Source organism: Oncorhynchus mykiss, chromosome 23 (assembly GCF_057628025.1).
Source record: "Oncorhynchus mykiss isolate SJ-2025 chromosome 23, ASM5762802v1, whole genome shotgun sequence".
NCBI classification, from domain to species: domain Eukaryota; kingdom Metazoa; phylum Chordata; class Actinopteri; order Salmoniformes; family Salmonidae; genus Oncorhynchus; species Oncorhynchus mykiss.
Window position 1 is genome coordinate 34,068,991 of NC_143044.1, and position 15,141 is coordinate 34,084,131.

The 15,141-nt window shown below is 43.9% G+C and overlaps 1 protein-coding gene across 4 annotated transcripts in view; it reads left to right on the forward strand.

The window, feature by feature from the left end:
* Positions 1 to 8,433: 8,433 nt before the first annotated feature.
* The window catches only part of adkb (adenosine kinase b), a 292,724-nt gene continuing 286,016 nt past the window's right edge, over positions 8,434 to 15,141 (forward strand). Inside the window, exons 1-4 of one of the 4 annotated variants that reach the window (XM_090217351.1) lie at positions 8,441 to 8,694; positions 10,221 to 10,340; positions 10,605 to 10,679; positions 10,787 to 10,840. In XM_090217351.1, the coding sequence (XP_090073477.1) occupies positions 8,660 to 8,694; positions 10,221 to 10,340; positions 10,605 to 10,679; positions 10,787 to 10,840 (284 nt within the window). In that variant the 5' untranslated portion in view covers positions 8,441 to 8,659. Of the gene's footprint in view, positions 8,695 to 8,998; positions 9,423 to 10,220; positions 10,341 to 10,604; positions 10,680 to 10,786; positions 10,841 to 15,141 lie in introns of those variants that run through there. The other 3 variants (XM_021581102.3, XM_021581103.3, XM_021581104.3) reach the window with 3 other exon arrangements.

The following is a 15,141-nucleotide window of genomic DNA, read 5'->3' on the forward strand; positions in this document are numbered from 1 at the left end:
CTCTCTTATTTATAACACGATAGTGCCGTAGGTTTATAACACAGTAATCCTTGTTATAACTGTAGTGATACATTTGTAGGCTCGGCCCTAATTGATGTCTTCTTTGCCACCTGGAGCTGTATGGCAAATGGTCCAGGAACACAAGGAAAGGACAATACCCAAGGACTATTCAGCCCTTCCCCCTCTGATGGGACTAAAGGTCTACAAGTTAAGAATACTACGGTATTCTTAACTTGTATAACTTTTAACCGACAACCTCCGCTTATTGACTGAGGGAAGAACCCACATTCCATCTCTCCCTATCCCAGTCTGCTGTCCCCACATGCTTTTCAAGATATCCACCATTGTTCCTGTACCAAAGAAAGAAAAGGTAACTGAACTAGATGACAATTAGCATAGTAGCACTCGCTTCTGTCATCATAAAGTACTTTGATAGACTTGTCAAGGATCATATCACCTCTACCTTACCTGACACCCTAGACCCACTTCAATGTGCTTATCGCCCCAATAGATCCACAGAAGATGTCATCGCACTGCACAAGGCCCTATCCCATATGGACAAAAGGAATACCTATGTAAGAATGCTGTTCATTGACTATAGCTCATTATTCAACACCATAGTACCCTCCAAGCTCATCATTAAGCCTGGGGCCCTGGGTCTGAACCCTGATGGTGCAGGTAGGAAACATCACCTCTATATCACTGATCCGCAACACAGGGGCCCACAAGTGTGTGTGCTCAGACCCTTGCCTGTTCTGGACACTGTACCCGCCTGCCTGACCATTCTTCCTGCCCTGACCTTGAGCCTGCCTGCCACTCTGTACCTCCTGGACTCTGATCTGGTTATGACATTTTGCCTGTCCATGACCATTCTCTTGCCTATTCTCTTGCCTATTCCCTTTGGATTTATTAAACATCTTAAACTCCAACCATCTGCCTCCTGTGTCTGCATTTGGGTCTCGCCTAGTGTCATGACAGTGCAAACTGGCCATGACAGACCCAGCAGACTTGGGCCATGTCTTTCTCCCTACATGGAGCCACCATTGGGAGACATCAGGAGTTGCTACAGGGCCTTCTGGAAGGGCTCAGTTCCTTGACGGAATGCCACAACCATGGGTTAAAGGCTAGCAAATCAGGGAGTTAGCTCAGAGGCTACCTGCCACCTCTGGAAATAACCCAATCACCCAGTATTTTTTTCCCCTATTTGTGATGAGTTTGTACAGCCTATTCCGACTCCCAGTGAACCCCGCTTACCTCCTCCAGAGCGATATTCGGGGTGACCTGGTACCTGCCGGGGTTTTCTTTCTCAGTGCTCGCTTATTTTTGAGCTACAGCCATCTTCGTTTTCCTCAGACCGATCAAAGATAGCGTATATAATTAAGCTAATGTCGGGAAGGGCGCTCTCCTGGGCTACGGCAGTTTGGGAACAACAATCTGCCATTTGCAGACATTTGGAGGAATTCCTGGCAGAGGTGAGGTTTTTGAGTCTCCGGTATCCGGGAGAAAGGCGGCCAGAAAACTGCTTTGACATACGTCAAAACTCCCGTAGTGTGGCAGACTACGCGGTGGTCTTTCGTATGTTGGCCACCGAGAGTGCCTGGAATCCGGAGTATCGTTTTCTGCACGGATTATCTGAGGAGGTTAAGGATGAGCTAGCTGCTCGGGAACTGCCGGTGGACCTCGACTCCCTAATTGCTTTAACCATTAAAATTGATGGACGTCAAAGGGAACGCAAGAGTGAGAGGAGGTCTGGTCCAGTGTTGCCAACTCCCCAGTAAGGAAAGTAGCTATTGGCTGTCCTAAAAGTTGCTAGAAGTCGCTAAATGACGTCCTCATCTAATTTGCATAATTGTTTATGTAATTGTGATGGACGCTGTAGGAGAGGAATAACGTTGTGGGAGAGACAAAAAGTGAGTAAAAACACCCTGAATATGTTTAGAACTACAAATGAACTTTCTTCTGTCGATTCTTGTTTTTTTTAAATGCCACAATTCCAACCCTCTTCCTTTATCCTGGCTTGGGACCGGCAAAAGTGACCCAAAAGAGACACTCTGGCAGAGTTACTTAGTTTTTTATTATTATTATTATTATTATTATTATTTATTTTTTAATTACATTTTCTTAATTTGGTTTGGTTTTTAACCTTATGGTCCACTTAGTAGCCTACAACAAGTCACAGTAAAACATGAACATTTTTAACCATAACATGTTTTACATTTTTTTTTGTATGCAATCTACATTAACAATCTAAATGGACCAAAAAGAGACAATAGAAACAACTGTCAATGGCAATGTGAGAAAATTATGGTAAATAGTCTGGCCCTAATTCAGGTTAATAGTTTTTTTTCCAGACCCCCTCCACACACACACAGGCTGTGCTGTCTCACAGAAAAAGTGGGTCATCGTCATTTTGGTCAAGGCTCTCTATGGCAGGTTTAGCAACTGAGGGAGCTGACTTAAATGAGTAAGCAGCTGATGTGCCAAAAAGCGGCAAAACATTCTCAGGCAGCTGGTGCTCATAGCAAGCCTCACCAGACAGCTTCAGTCCATATCGAATCTACAGGATGGAGTTAAGGGTCTGCAAGGACATCTGATTTCTACATTTGCTGTTTACCACACTCATCTGGCTGAATACTCTCTCGACTTCAGCATTCGAGTGTGGCAAGGACAACACAGACACAGCAGCCATGGCAAGTTCTTGAAACGGGTTGATATCAGCTGTGAAGCCAGGTGTGGTTTTTGTCTCATTCCATTTACTAAGATGGATGGCACGCCATTGCTGGACAATCTTGTCTATCTCTGCAGAGGAGTAGCCAAGGAGCTTGGCTATTTTTTCTATTTCTCCAGGGCTCTTATTGTGCTTTAGAGTTTCCTCCACATTGAACACTGACATGTACTACAATGCTTCGATGTTGTCCGGCAGTCTCACCCTCAACTCATTAGTGAGGGAGATGGTGAAGGCTACACACCGCTTTCTGACATTGTTTTCATCCTTAGACGCAAGGTGGAGCTCAGCTGCCTTTGACTCAAAAAGGTAACCAAGGTATGGTTTGGGACTAATGTTTTGCCAGTGGATTCAGCACCCTGCTGCTCACAGACTTGATCAGGCTAACCAAGCTGTCAAGTAGCTTAAGAGGATCTACTTGCTCTCTCTCAAAAGCCTTGATGGCCAACTGTACCTCACCCAGCACTGACTTCAAAAAAGTCAGATACAATATGTTTTGAGGATCACTGTACATGGAGTATAAAACATCGGTCATGTAGCAGTGTTCACTAGACTTGGTGACTGCGAAATGCAGCCTAAGTTCCTCCCACTGGTACAAAATGCGTGAATCCGCGGATTCAATGGAGAGCCAACATGTGGCACACACCTTGGTTATCTGTAAAGGTTTCTCCCCACAGTTGATGGTCTCATATATGGCCTTGTAGACCTCCCTGCACTTTGGGGACACTGAAATGGAAACCAGTTAATTTGGAGACCAGTTATAAGTCTCTCCTACCAAGTACTCCACACTAGGGGGGATGGTGTCATTGGAAACATGACTTACAGAAAGCTGCAGAGAGTGGCACACACAGCGAATAAGAACCAGATATTTGAGGCCATACTCCTCCTTCAGCACTTTATGGACCCCATTGTTAATCCCCGTCATAACAGAGGCATTGTCAGTCCCTCTCCCCAGGAGTTTCTCTTTTTTAAGACAACACTTCTCGAGGAAAGCCACAACAGCACGGGCTATAGATTTGGCATCTCCTCCCTCCAACTCAACAAGCCCCAGAAATGTTGATACAATTGTCTGCTTGGTGTCACTAAAGTACCTTATCACAACCCCCAGGTACTTAGAAACACTTACATCTGTGGACTCATCGAGGAGGAGGCTGAAACCCACATCTACGACCAACTTTTTCAGAAAGTATGGTGCTAGAACACCATTAATAATTTGGCAATTCATTTGCAGTCTGGATGCGGAGGGGTGAACATCTCCCAAAGTGAGAGCTTTGGGACGGGGGTGGGGCCCACGGCAGCACCCGCTGCTAGTTGAGAAGAGTAAGAACGATACGTGCTTTCACGTCAGAATCTAAAAGTCTCCAATAACACCAGAAAAAGTCTCTAAATTTGTTCAACCGATATGGCACGTTCACCTCCTATGGAATCCGGAAGTTTTCGAAGGCAGCTCTTCTGAGAGGAGTCGAAGCCACCCGAGCTCTCTCGTGAATCTACGACGGGTGAGTTGGATACTCCTGGGCCTATGCAGTTGGGAAGAACTAGGCTATCAGTTTGGGAGCGTTCACGGAGGATGAACAGTAACTTGTGTCTGTACTGTGGAGGGGCAGGTCATTATTAGGAAACCCTTGTCTTTAGTGGGTACCAGTACCATGGTGTGTCAGACTGGGAGTCCCCTAATTCCCATCACCCACACACGCCTTTTTGCTCTTGTGCTGTGGGATTACCAAACTAAGTCTCTCCGAGTGCTCATTGACTGGGGCTGATGAAAATCTTATGTATGCCACTATGGCTTTGGAGCTTGGTATTCCCACTCAGCCTCTCTCTGTGCCCATGGATACTAGGGCACTGGATGGCCGCTCTATAGGGGAACTCACCAATAGTACTGTGCCCATTCAATTACGGGTTTCTGGTAACCACAGTGAGACAATACAGTTCCTCCCCATTACAACTCCCCATGTTCCGGTTGTGTTGGGTTTTTCCTGGCTCCAAAAACACAATCCTGTGATTTTTTTTTTTTACCTTTATTTAACTAGGCAGATCAGTTAAGAACAAATTATTATTTTCAATGACGGCTTAGGAACACTGGGTTAACTGCCTAGTTTAGGGGCAGAACGACAGATCTTTACCTTGTCAGCTCGGGGATTAGATTTTGCAACCTTCCGGTTAGTCCAACGCTCTAACCACTAGGCTACCTGCCGCCCTGACTGGACCACAAGCTCCATCCTGAGTTGGAGCCCATTTTGCCAGTCCCACTGCCTTCAAGCAGCACAGCCTTCCTCAAGTCACCTTCCTCAGGATGTTAGTAAGACTGTGGATGTCTCTGCTATCCCCACAGAATACAATGACCTCCTGGAAGTGTTCAGTTAGGCACGTGCTCCCTTTCTTCCCCGTCCTTATGATTGTTCCATTGATCTTCTCCCAGGCACTACACCACCTCGTTTGTCGATTGTATTCTCTGTCTGGACCAGAGACCAAAGCTATGGAGGAGTACATAGGAGGCTCTGGCCACTGGGCCGTCCGTATCTCCTGCCGGCGCAGGGTTTTTCTTTGTGGTGAAGAAGGACAAGACCCTACGTCCATGCATTGACTACTGGGGACTTAATGACATTACTTTCAAGAATCGTTACCTCTACCTCTCCTTTGCGTTTGAACCTCTCCAGGTGGCCATCATATTTTCCAAGTTGGACCTTCGAAATGCCTACCATCTGGTTCGGATACGCGAGGGGGGTGAGTGGAAGACAGCCTTCAACACAGCCAGTGGACATTATGAGTACCAGGTCATGCCATTTGGACCCACCAATGCCCCTGCTGTTTTCCAGGCTTTATTCAATGATGTGCTTCGGGACATGCTAAACCGGTTTGTGTTTGTGCACATAGATCCAGATCATCCCAAACATGCTCAATGGGTGACATGTCTGGTGAGTATGCAGGCTATAGAAGAACTGGGACATTTTCAGCTTCCAAGAATTGTGTACAGATCCTTGCGACATGGGACTGTGCATTATCATGGTGAAACATGAGGTGATGGTGACGGATGACTGGCACAACAATGGGCCTCAGGATCTCATCACGGTGTCTCTGTGCATTCAAATTGCCATCGATAAAATGCAATTGTGTTCATTGTCCGTAGTTTATGCCTGACCGTACCATAACCCCACCGCCACCATGGGGCACTCTGTTCTCAACATTGACATCAGCAAACTGCTTGCCCACAAAATGCCAAACACGTGGTCTGCTGTTGTGAGGCCGGTTGGTCAAATTCTTTAAAACGACATTGGAGGGGGCTTATGGTAGAGAAATGAACATTCCTGCATTCAGCAAGCCAATTGCATGCTTGCTCAAAACTAACATTCGTGACAAAACTGCACATTTTAGAGTAGCCTTTTATTGTCCCCAGCAGAAGTTGCAACTGTGTAATGATGCTGTTTAATCAGCTTCTTGATATGCCACACCTGTCAGGTGGATGGATTATCTTGGGAGAAAGGAGAAATGCTCATTAACAGGGATCTAAACAAATGTGTGTGCACAATCTGAGAGAAATAAGCTTTTTGTGCATATGGAACCTTTCTGGGATCTTTTATTTCAGCTCATGAAACATGGGACCAACACATTTCATGTTGCGTTCATATTTTTTATTTGTAATTGCGCCTCTAGCAAGTGAGAAATGTGCCATCTAATGTGCCGGTCTAGTGATGGTTCTGTACTGCTGCTTCTCATTTCATGGCGAAGTTTGCAAATAATAGATACAAAATATATACTTACTCATGATATACTTCTGCCAGGTAAGACTACTTTGAAGTTAACATTTAATTGAGAAGGTATTGGGGAAAGTATTTCTGTCAACCCACAAGATGGTTATCATGATTATAGACAAACACGCGCACCACACAGACAGGCAGGGAATATTTCTGGAAATGAATTGACAGGTATTGTGTTTGGCTTTTTAAGCCAATAGTGGCTAGCCAGGGGTGGGATAATGTCAATTCTGAATGGATTAGGTAGTAGATGGGAGCTTGTGGTGTCTGATACTTGTGAGATATGTTTATGACAGTTTGCGGTGGAACATGTTAAAATTGAACATTTACTTTCAAGCAACTTACTCATAGGTGGCCTGAGATCTACTGGTAGCATGCGATCGACCTGTTGGGGACCCCAGATCTACACTGATTGAAATAGATTTAACAAGTGGCATCAATAAGGAATCATAGCTTTCACCTGGATTCGGTGCATGTTCATGTGTTCCACCGCAAACTGTCATAAACAAATCTCACAAATCCCACATCAGTCACTTGCTTCATCAATAAGTGCATCAACGACGTCGTCCCCACAGTAACCATACATACCCCAACCAGATGCCATGGATTACAGGCAACATCCGCACTGAGCTCTAGGGTAGAGCTGCCGCATTCAAGGAGTGGGACTCTAACTTCTATGCAAGCAACACTGAAGCATGCATGAGAGCATCAGCTGTTCCGGACGACTGTGTGACCACGCACTCCGTAGCCGATGTGAGTAAAAACTTTAAACAAGTCAACATTCACAAGGCCGCAGGGCCAGATGGATTACTTGGACGTGTACTCCGAGCATGCATTGATCAACTGGCAAGTGTCTTCACTGATATTTTCAACTTGACTACAGCTCAGCGTTCAACACTATAGTGCCCTCAAAGCTCACCACTAAGCTAAGGACCGTGGGACCTAAACACCTCACTCTGCAACTGGATCCTAGACTTCCTAACGGGCCACCCCCAGGGGTAAGGGTAGGCAACACGCTGATCCTCAACACAGGGGCCCCTCAGGGGTGCATGTTCAGACCCTTCCTGTACTCCCTGTTCACTCATGATTGCATGGCCAAGCAGGACTGCAACACCATCCTTAAGTTTGCCGATGACACAACAGTAGAAGGCCAGGATAACAACCTCTCCCTCAACGTGATCAAAACAAAGGAGATGATTGTGGACTACAGGAAAAGGAGGACCGAGCATGCCCCCATTCTCATCGACAGGGCTGTAGTGGAGGAGGTTGAGATCTTCAAGTTCCTTGGTGTCCACATCACCAACAAACTATCATGGTCCAAACACACCAAGACAGTCGTGAAGAGGAAACGACCACGCCTATTCCCCCACAGGAGTCTGAAAAGATTTGGTATGGGTCCCCAGATCCTCAAAGTTCCTACATGTACATACACTACCGGTCAAACGTTTTTGGAACATCTACTCATTCAAAGGTTTTTCTTTATTTTTACTATTTTATACATTTTAGAATAATAGGGAAGACATCAAAACTATGAAATAACACACGGAATCATGTAGTAGCTAAAAAAGTGTTCAACAAATCAAATATATACCTACACACCTTCTCATTCAAAGATTTTTCTTTATTTTTACTACTTTATTTTAATGGAATCATGTAGTAACCAAAAAAGTGTTAAACAAATCTAAATATATTTTAGATTTGAGATTGTTCAAAGTAGCCACCCTTTGCCTTGATGACAGCTTTGCACACTCTTGGCATTATTGCAACCAGCTGAGTTAGTCACCTGGAATACATTTCAATTAACAGGTGTACCTAATATGTCACACCTGTATTACCTTGGCAAAGGAGAAATGCTCACTAACAGGGATGTAAACAAATGTGAGAGAAATAAGCTTTACATGTTGAGGTTATTTTTGTATGTATTAATAGGGCCCTAGGATATACGTACAAAATAATACGAAATGCTCTGAGACCAGGTTGGTGCAGGTGATCTCGGTGTTAGCTAAAGTTACCTACATTTTTCTATTGATTATAAATTGAAATCAAAGCTGTCTCACTCTGGAATAGCGAGTCACAAATGTTTTAATTCAGGCAATATCTCAAGCCAGCATGTGATAGATTTTTGTCCAATAAAACGGTTGTTGTGACTGCAGAGATTAGTGCGGCTGTAGAAGCCAACATGGAGAAAGGCAGAGTGACAGATACAGCACTTGGGTAAGTGTGTAACTATTTAACCGTATTTAGAAACTCAATGCTCAGGTGTGTATAAAATGCTGATAAATTGTCTTTGTAGTGATGCTTCGTAAACAAGCACAGATATGGGTATCTAGTGAAGTAGTATCGATCTGTGCGATACTGGTTCAGGTAGCTAGCAAGATTGCTATGAATTTCCACGTGCAACAATATTGGCGCATGTTAATACATTGATTAGCATAATATCTTGTTCTGACACGCGCTCTTATGAAACGAGATTACACAAGTAGTCATTCTGCTGCTGTGCTTAAATTATTGCATCAGAGAGCACTATAATGCTTATATGGTGGCCATGACGGTCCAAGCTTTGTATCCCTAACCACAGCTGCATTTCCATGCATGATGCAAAATGGATACGTTGAACATCGGTTATTAATCAGTATGTGCAACAAAGTATCACGTTAGGCAAAGCTAATATTTATTTATTTAACTAGCTATGCAAACGTGCTAAGGACTGAAAATAGGTGACGTGTGCAGCCAACCACATACCTAGAAAAAAATATATCGCGCCGCCCAGTGCAATTCAAGCCAATCCGTTTTGGAAACCGTATTCGAGGAGGTTCCAGTTTTAGTCGAAATTGCTGAGAAATTATCACGCTGCTATTGCTGGTTGGAATTGAGTGGTAGCTTCACCAGTTTGTTAGGCTAAAGCTATAATCAACCTATACTGACAAAATGACTACTGCAAGGTAAGACTGTTATATTGCTGGGAAGGAAATAATCATTTTTGTATATTATGTGTCATGTTTCTCCTGTTATTCCAATGATAATGGTTAGATAAAAAGGGAATAACTGAAACATAGTGATCGGCTATATCCTATGGACTTCTTGTTAGGGAATGACTTGGAAGAAACTGCAGGATTTGAGGGTCAGTTATCTTGTCATAAGAGTAGAACATGACCATAACCTTTCAAAGCTATGAAACCTTGTCAAATATAACTATCTTTCAAAGTGTGTGATTAAAATAAATGTACCCTCAGTTACTGTCTATATAGACCCATTACCATATGGAGTTGAAATGCATTATGGAATGTGCACTGGCCTTCATTTTTCAGGTTTGCTGTTTGTGTGTGCATGCATTAGGTGACGTTGCTATATAGGCCTTCAGCTGTTAGTTAGGCACATGTGGAGCTCATGTGTCACCTGTGTGATAGCTGCATGTGCCTAAAATATGATGCTGTCAGTGGAATAAACACTTTAGGCTCTCCATAGTGTGCTGAAACACTCATAGGGGTTTAGTGTGATTCTTCATAACCAACACAGTTGCACCATGCATTCATATTCTGTCTGAGTAGAAGTGCTGATCTAGGATTAGGTCCTCCCTGTCCATGTAATCTTATTCATTATCTAAAAGGCAAAACTGATCCTAGCTCAGCAATCTTCCATTGTTCTCTTTTAAGACTGACAGTTCAGAGGATATGGTTTAGTTTGATAGAGTGAGACATGCATATGTTCGCCTCTGCTTAGATCCTGTGTTCTCTCTTCAGTACAGGATTCCTCATGTGTCCCACGTGTTGCTCACAGGGAACAGCTCAGATGACAGACTTGACTTGTCTTAACCCCTTTCACTCTGAGGAGCACAGGACTTCCTCAAATGCGCTCCACTGGTAACAGAGCCACCACAGAAACACAGGGACAGGTGTCACACTGCCTCACTTGGCAGGCCCTAGATCTGTCTGGTCACAACCTTTGGGGAACTGAACATGTTCATGGTTTCGATTAAGCGATTTGCCGATCCACCATTTTAGGCAACATTGTCTGAAGACTCTGGGATTTCAGCACTTTCACTACTTTTATTTACTCTTTGTCACACCAGATGTGGGGATGAGGCCGACTGAAGTGTGAGTCATGCTTCTCTCTTCTCTCCACAGTGAAAATGCTCTATTTGGGATGGGCAACCCCCTGCTGGACATCTCAGCTGTTGTGGACAAGGACTTCCTTGACAAGTGAGTTTTGAACATAACCATTTAGTCTAAGCTAACCATGCATCCTAAGCTAACCATGCATCCTATCAAATTCTACTGTTATTTTAATATTGCTTCCGTCTCAATAGGTATGGACTGAAGCCCAATGACCAGATACTGGCGGAGGACAAGCACAAAGCCATGTGAGTAACGGGCCGCTAAAACGGAAACCTAATTCAACACACACTTCAAAATGGACTTTTTACACTCAAATTTAGTCAAATAGCGTTTATTCATACTTCTCCAGAAGCATCTTGGCATAATAAGCAGCACTCAAAATAGCTGACTGGGTGTGTGTCCCAAATGTCACTGTTCCCTATTTAGTATGCGACTTTATAGGCCTGGTCAAAAGTAGTGCACTATATACGGAATAGGGTGCAATTCGGGACATATCCTGGGTGTCTATAATCTGCCTTTCGTAACGGGGCAACTGCACTTGATCTGGAGGTCCTCAAGCATGGCCATGGCACACCCATGCAACTCCCACCATGATGCGGCCGTTAGGCACAAGAATGCACACCGACACTGACTCCATTATTCTGCTACAGTTCACCATTCAAGCTGCCAAATGGTAGACTATTAGAAATATATGGATTTCGGTAAGGAATTAGATGACTTGAATAATGTAATATTGTTGAAATGTAGGCTGTGCACTATTGAATTGCATGCACTTCACAGCAGTTGTTACTTTGACATTTGACTGTGGAGGGATGATTTTCTCTGAACATCTGTGTAGTCTAAATATAAATTCTGCTGGAGGAGCTGATAGTTACACACCCTCAAAAATAACCCTTCTCCACCCTTCATTATACAAGGTGCAAATTCACCAACAATATAACCTCTCAGCCTTGGGGTTAGGCAGCACTTAAAATACCATAGTGTTAGGAGGATATATGAGCCTTGGATGTCTTCTGTTGACACCCAAAGTAGAGCTGGATTTTAGGGATGGTCTGATATGTAGTCTTTCCATTCTGAAGTCAGCACTCCATAGGATTCTAAATGGGGTGTGGTGAGTGGGAGGGTCTTCAGAGGCTGCATTGCCTGGGTCGTATTCATTGGTGCACACCATAGCAATGTTTTGCAATGAAAACAAGAATTTGTCCCTCCCTCTTTTATCTGTTTGGTTCATAGTGAATACACTCCTCTTGCAGCAGTTCAGTTGACAAGCCTGTGGTCTGTTTTTGATACAGCTATGCTACCTACACTAAGTTGTATGGACAAAAGTATGTGGACACCTGATCGTCGAACGTCTCCTTCCAAAATCATGGGCTTTAATATGGAGTTGGGGGGGCCCCAAGCCTCCATTCCTCTGGGAAGGTGTTCCACTAGATGTTGGGACATTGCTGCAGGTACATGCTTCCATTCAGCTACAAGAGCATTAGTGGGGTTGAATGATTAGGCCTGGCTTGCAGTCTGCATTCCAATTCATCCCAAAGATGTTCAATGGGGTTGAAGTAAGGGTTCTGTGCAAGCCAGTCAAGTTCTTCCACACCGATTTCGGCAAATCATTTCTTTATGGACTTTGTGCATGAGGGCATTGTCATGCTGAAACAGGAAAGAGCCTTCCCAAAACTGTTACCACAAAGTTGGAAGCACAGAATCGTCTAGAATGCCATTGTATGCTGCAGCGTTGACTTCTTTTCACTGGAACTAAGGGGCCTAGCTTGAACCATGAAAAACGGCCCCAGATCATTATTCCTCCTCCACCAATCTTTACAGTTGTCACTAATCATTGGGGCAGGTAGCATTCTCCTGGCATCCATCAAACCCAGATTCGGCTGTCGGACTGCCAGATAGTAAAGAGAAAGGCGTTTCCGCTGCTCCAGAGTACAATGGCGGCAAGTTTTATACCACTCCAGCCGACGGCAGGTATAGCGCATGGGAATCTGAGGCTTGCGTGCGGCTGCTCGGCCATGGAAACTCATTTCATGAAGCTCCCGACTAACTGTTCTTGTGCTGACGTTGCTTCCAGAGGCACTTGGTAGTGAGTTGCAACTAGGGACAGACGATTTTTACGCATTTCAGCACTGCGGTCCCGTTTAGTGCGCTTGTGTGGCCTACTACTTCGCGGCTGAGCCGTTGTTGCTCCAAGACTTTTCCACTTCACAATCACAGCACTTACAGTTGACCAGGGCAGAAATTTGACGTACTGACTTGTTGGAAAGGTGGCATCCTATGATGGTGCTACTGTACGTTGAAAGTCACTGAGTGAGGCCACTCTTCAGTAAGGCCATTCTACTGCCATTGTTTGTCTATGGACATTGCATACCCCTGTGCTCGATTTTATACACCGGTCAGCAACGGGTGTGGCAGAAATAGCCGAATCCACTAATTTGAAGGGATGTCCACATACTTTTGTATAGATACATAGTGTACCTATAGCCAAAAAGCTTGTGTAAAAAATTTGGGCACTGAATTCCTTTTAATTTCCTCTTTTTCCATGTACCATGTGATGTGCTTGCTGCGGAGGGCAGGGTACTCCCTAGAGATCTCTAAAGGGGGAACCCAATAATCCACAGTAGTACTGTAATACGTAAAAAAAAAAAAAAAAAAAGTTTCGCTTCATGCTAAAACTTTGCATTATGGAAAGTTTTAGGCTATTGCTTTGGGTGGATACTTTTTTTTCTCTGCATCATAAGAAAACAAGGAGATGTGGCTAAAAGCGTGCCGTGGAATAATGAAGTAAATGTTTACCAAGTGAAACTGGTTTGAAGCTTGTATTATTTACATGGACCCTTTAGAGATCTACTATTTGTGCTATTGCATGCCAGATCACTGACCAGTAGTCCAGGTGTGGTGCTTCTACTGTAAAGCAGCCTTATCAGCAGTGTAATTGTCTCCCCAGCAGGCAGAACATCAGACACAAAGAGAATAGTGTTATCTTTGGCATCACAGATACTATGCAGTTCTGTTCTGTCCTCAACAACAATGGCTACATTCTTTGTCGCCGTTTCCACATCACAAGGACCGGCTCTGTTGGAATAGTTCAGTATAGAGGAAACCTATTTAGTGAACCTTATTTTTGTAGACTATAGTGTATAACCCCTCGTCACCTGGTTCCTCTCTAGATTTCTTCCTAGGTTCCTACCTTCTAAGGAGTTTTTCCTAGCCACTGTGCTTCTGCCTCTTCATTGCTTGCTCTTTTTGATTTTAGGCTGGGTATCTGGAAAGCACTTTGACAACTGCTGATATAAAATGCTTCATAATATACATTTACTTGCTATAAGTAAGATAAGTAGTGGGAAGTATCCCTCGGTTATTGCCTACACTACAGCTTACTCAACTGCCACAGTCTACTCATTTACTTGTGGAAACTAGAGCTGGGTGATATGGACAAGTCCATATTGATGCACATAAATGTTTTAAACTTATTTATCATTATCGGAACACAGTACTAATACTAGTTTTGATTTTATTTAAACATGTAGGCCAGTTGAACAAGTTCTCATTTACAACTGCGAACTGTTCAAGGTAAAGCAAAGCAGTGCGACAAAAAGGTGTTACACATGGGATAAACAAACGTACAGTCAATAACACAATAGAAAACTCCATGTACAGTGTGTGCAAATGTATGCAATAGAGGTGTAATAATTACAATTTAGCATTGATACTGGAGTGATGTGCAAGTAGAGCTACTGGGGTGCAAGAGGGTTAGTAATAATATGGGGATGAGGTAGTTGGGTGTGCTATTTACAGATTGGCTGTGTGCAGTGATTGGTAAGCTGCTCTGACAGCTGATGCTTAAAGTTAGAGGGAGATCTGACTTATTTTTTTGCAATTCGTTCCCGTCATTGAGAACTGGAAGGAAAGGCGGCCAAAAAAAGTGTTGGCTTTGGGGATGACCAGTGCAATATACCTGCTGGAGCGTGTGCTACGGGTGGGTGTTGCTATGGTGAGCTGTGATAAGGCGGGGCTTTACCTAGCAACAACTTTTTAGATGACCTGGAGCCAGTGAGTTTGGCGACGGCTATGTATTAAGGACCAGCCAATGAGAGCATACAGGTCACAGTGGTGGATAGTATAAGGGGCTTTGGTGATAAAACGGACAGCACTGTGATAGACTACATCCAGTTTGCTGAGGAGTGTTGGGTGCTATTTTGTAAATGACATCGTCGAGGATCGGTAGGATAGTCAGTTTTATGAGGGTATGTTTGGCAGCATGATTGAAGGAGGCTTTGTTGCGAAATAGGAAGCCGACTCTAGATCTAGTTTGATGGTTGTAGCCATCAATTGTCCTGTTAACAATCACCCATATTAGCAAACAAATGTAATTTCAAACTTCATATTTCTTTAATATAGGCTGCTTATTGTAATGATCGATATCAGTAAAGTCAGGGTTTCCTTAACTCTGTCCTGGCCCCCACAGATGGTACAATGAGACAGATATTTCACCGGATTTATAAATGTGAAGCATCCGCTTGGTGTTTCCACAGAAACCCAGTGG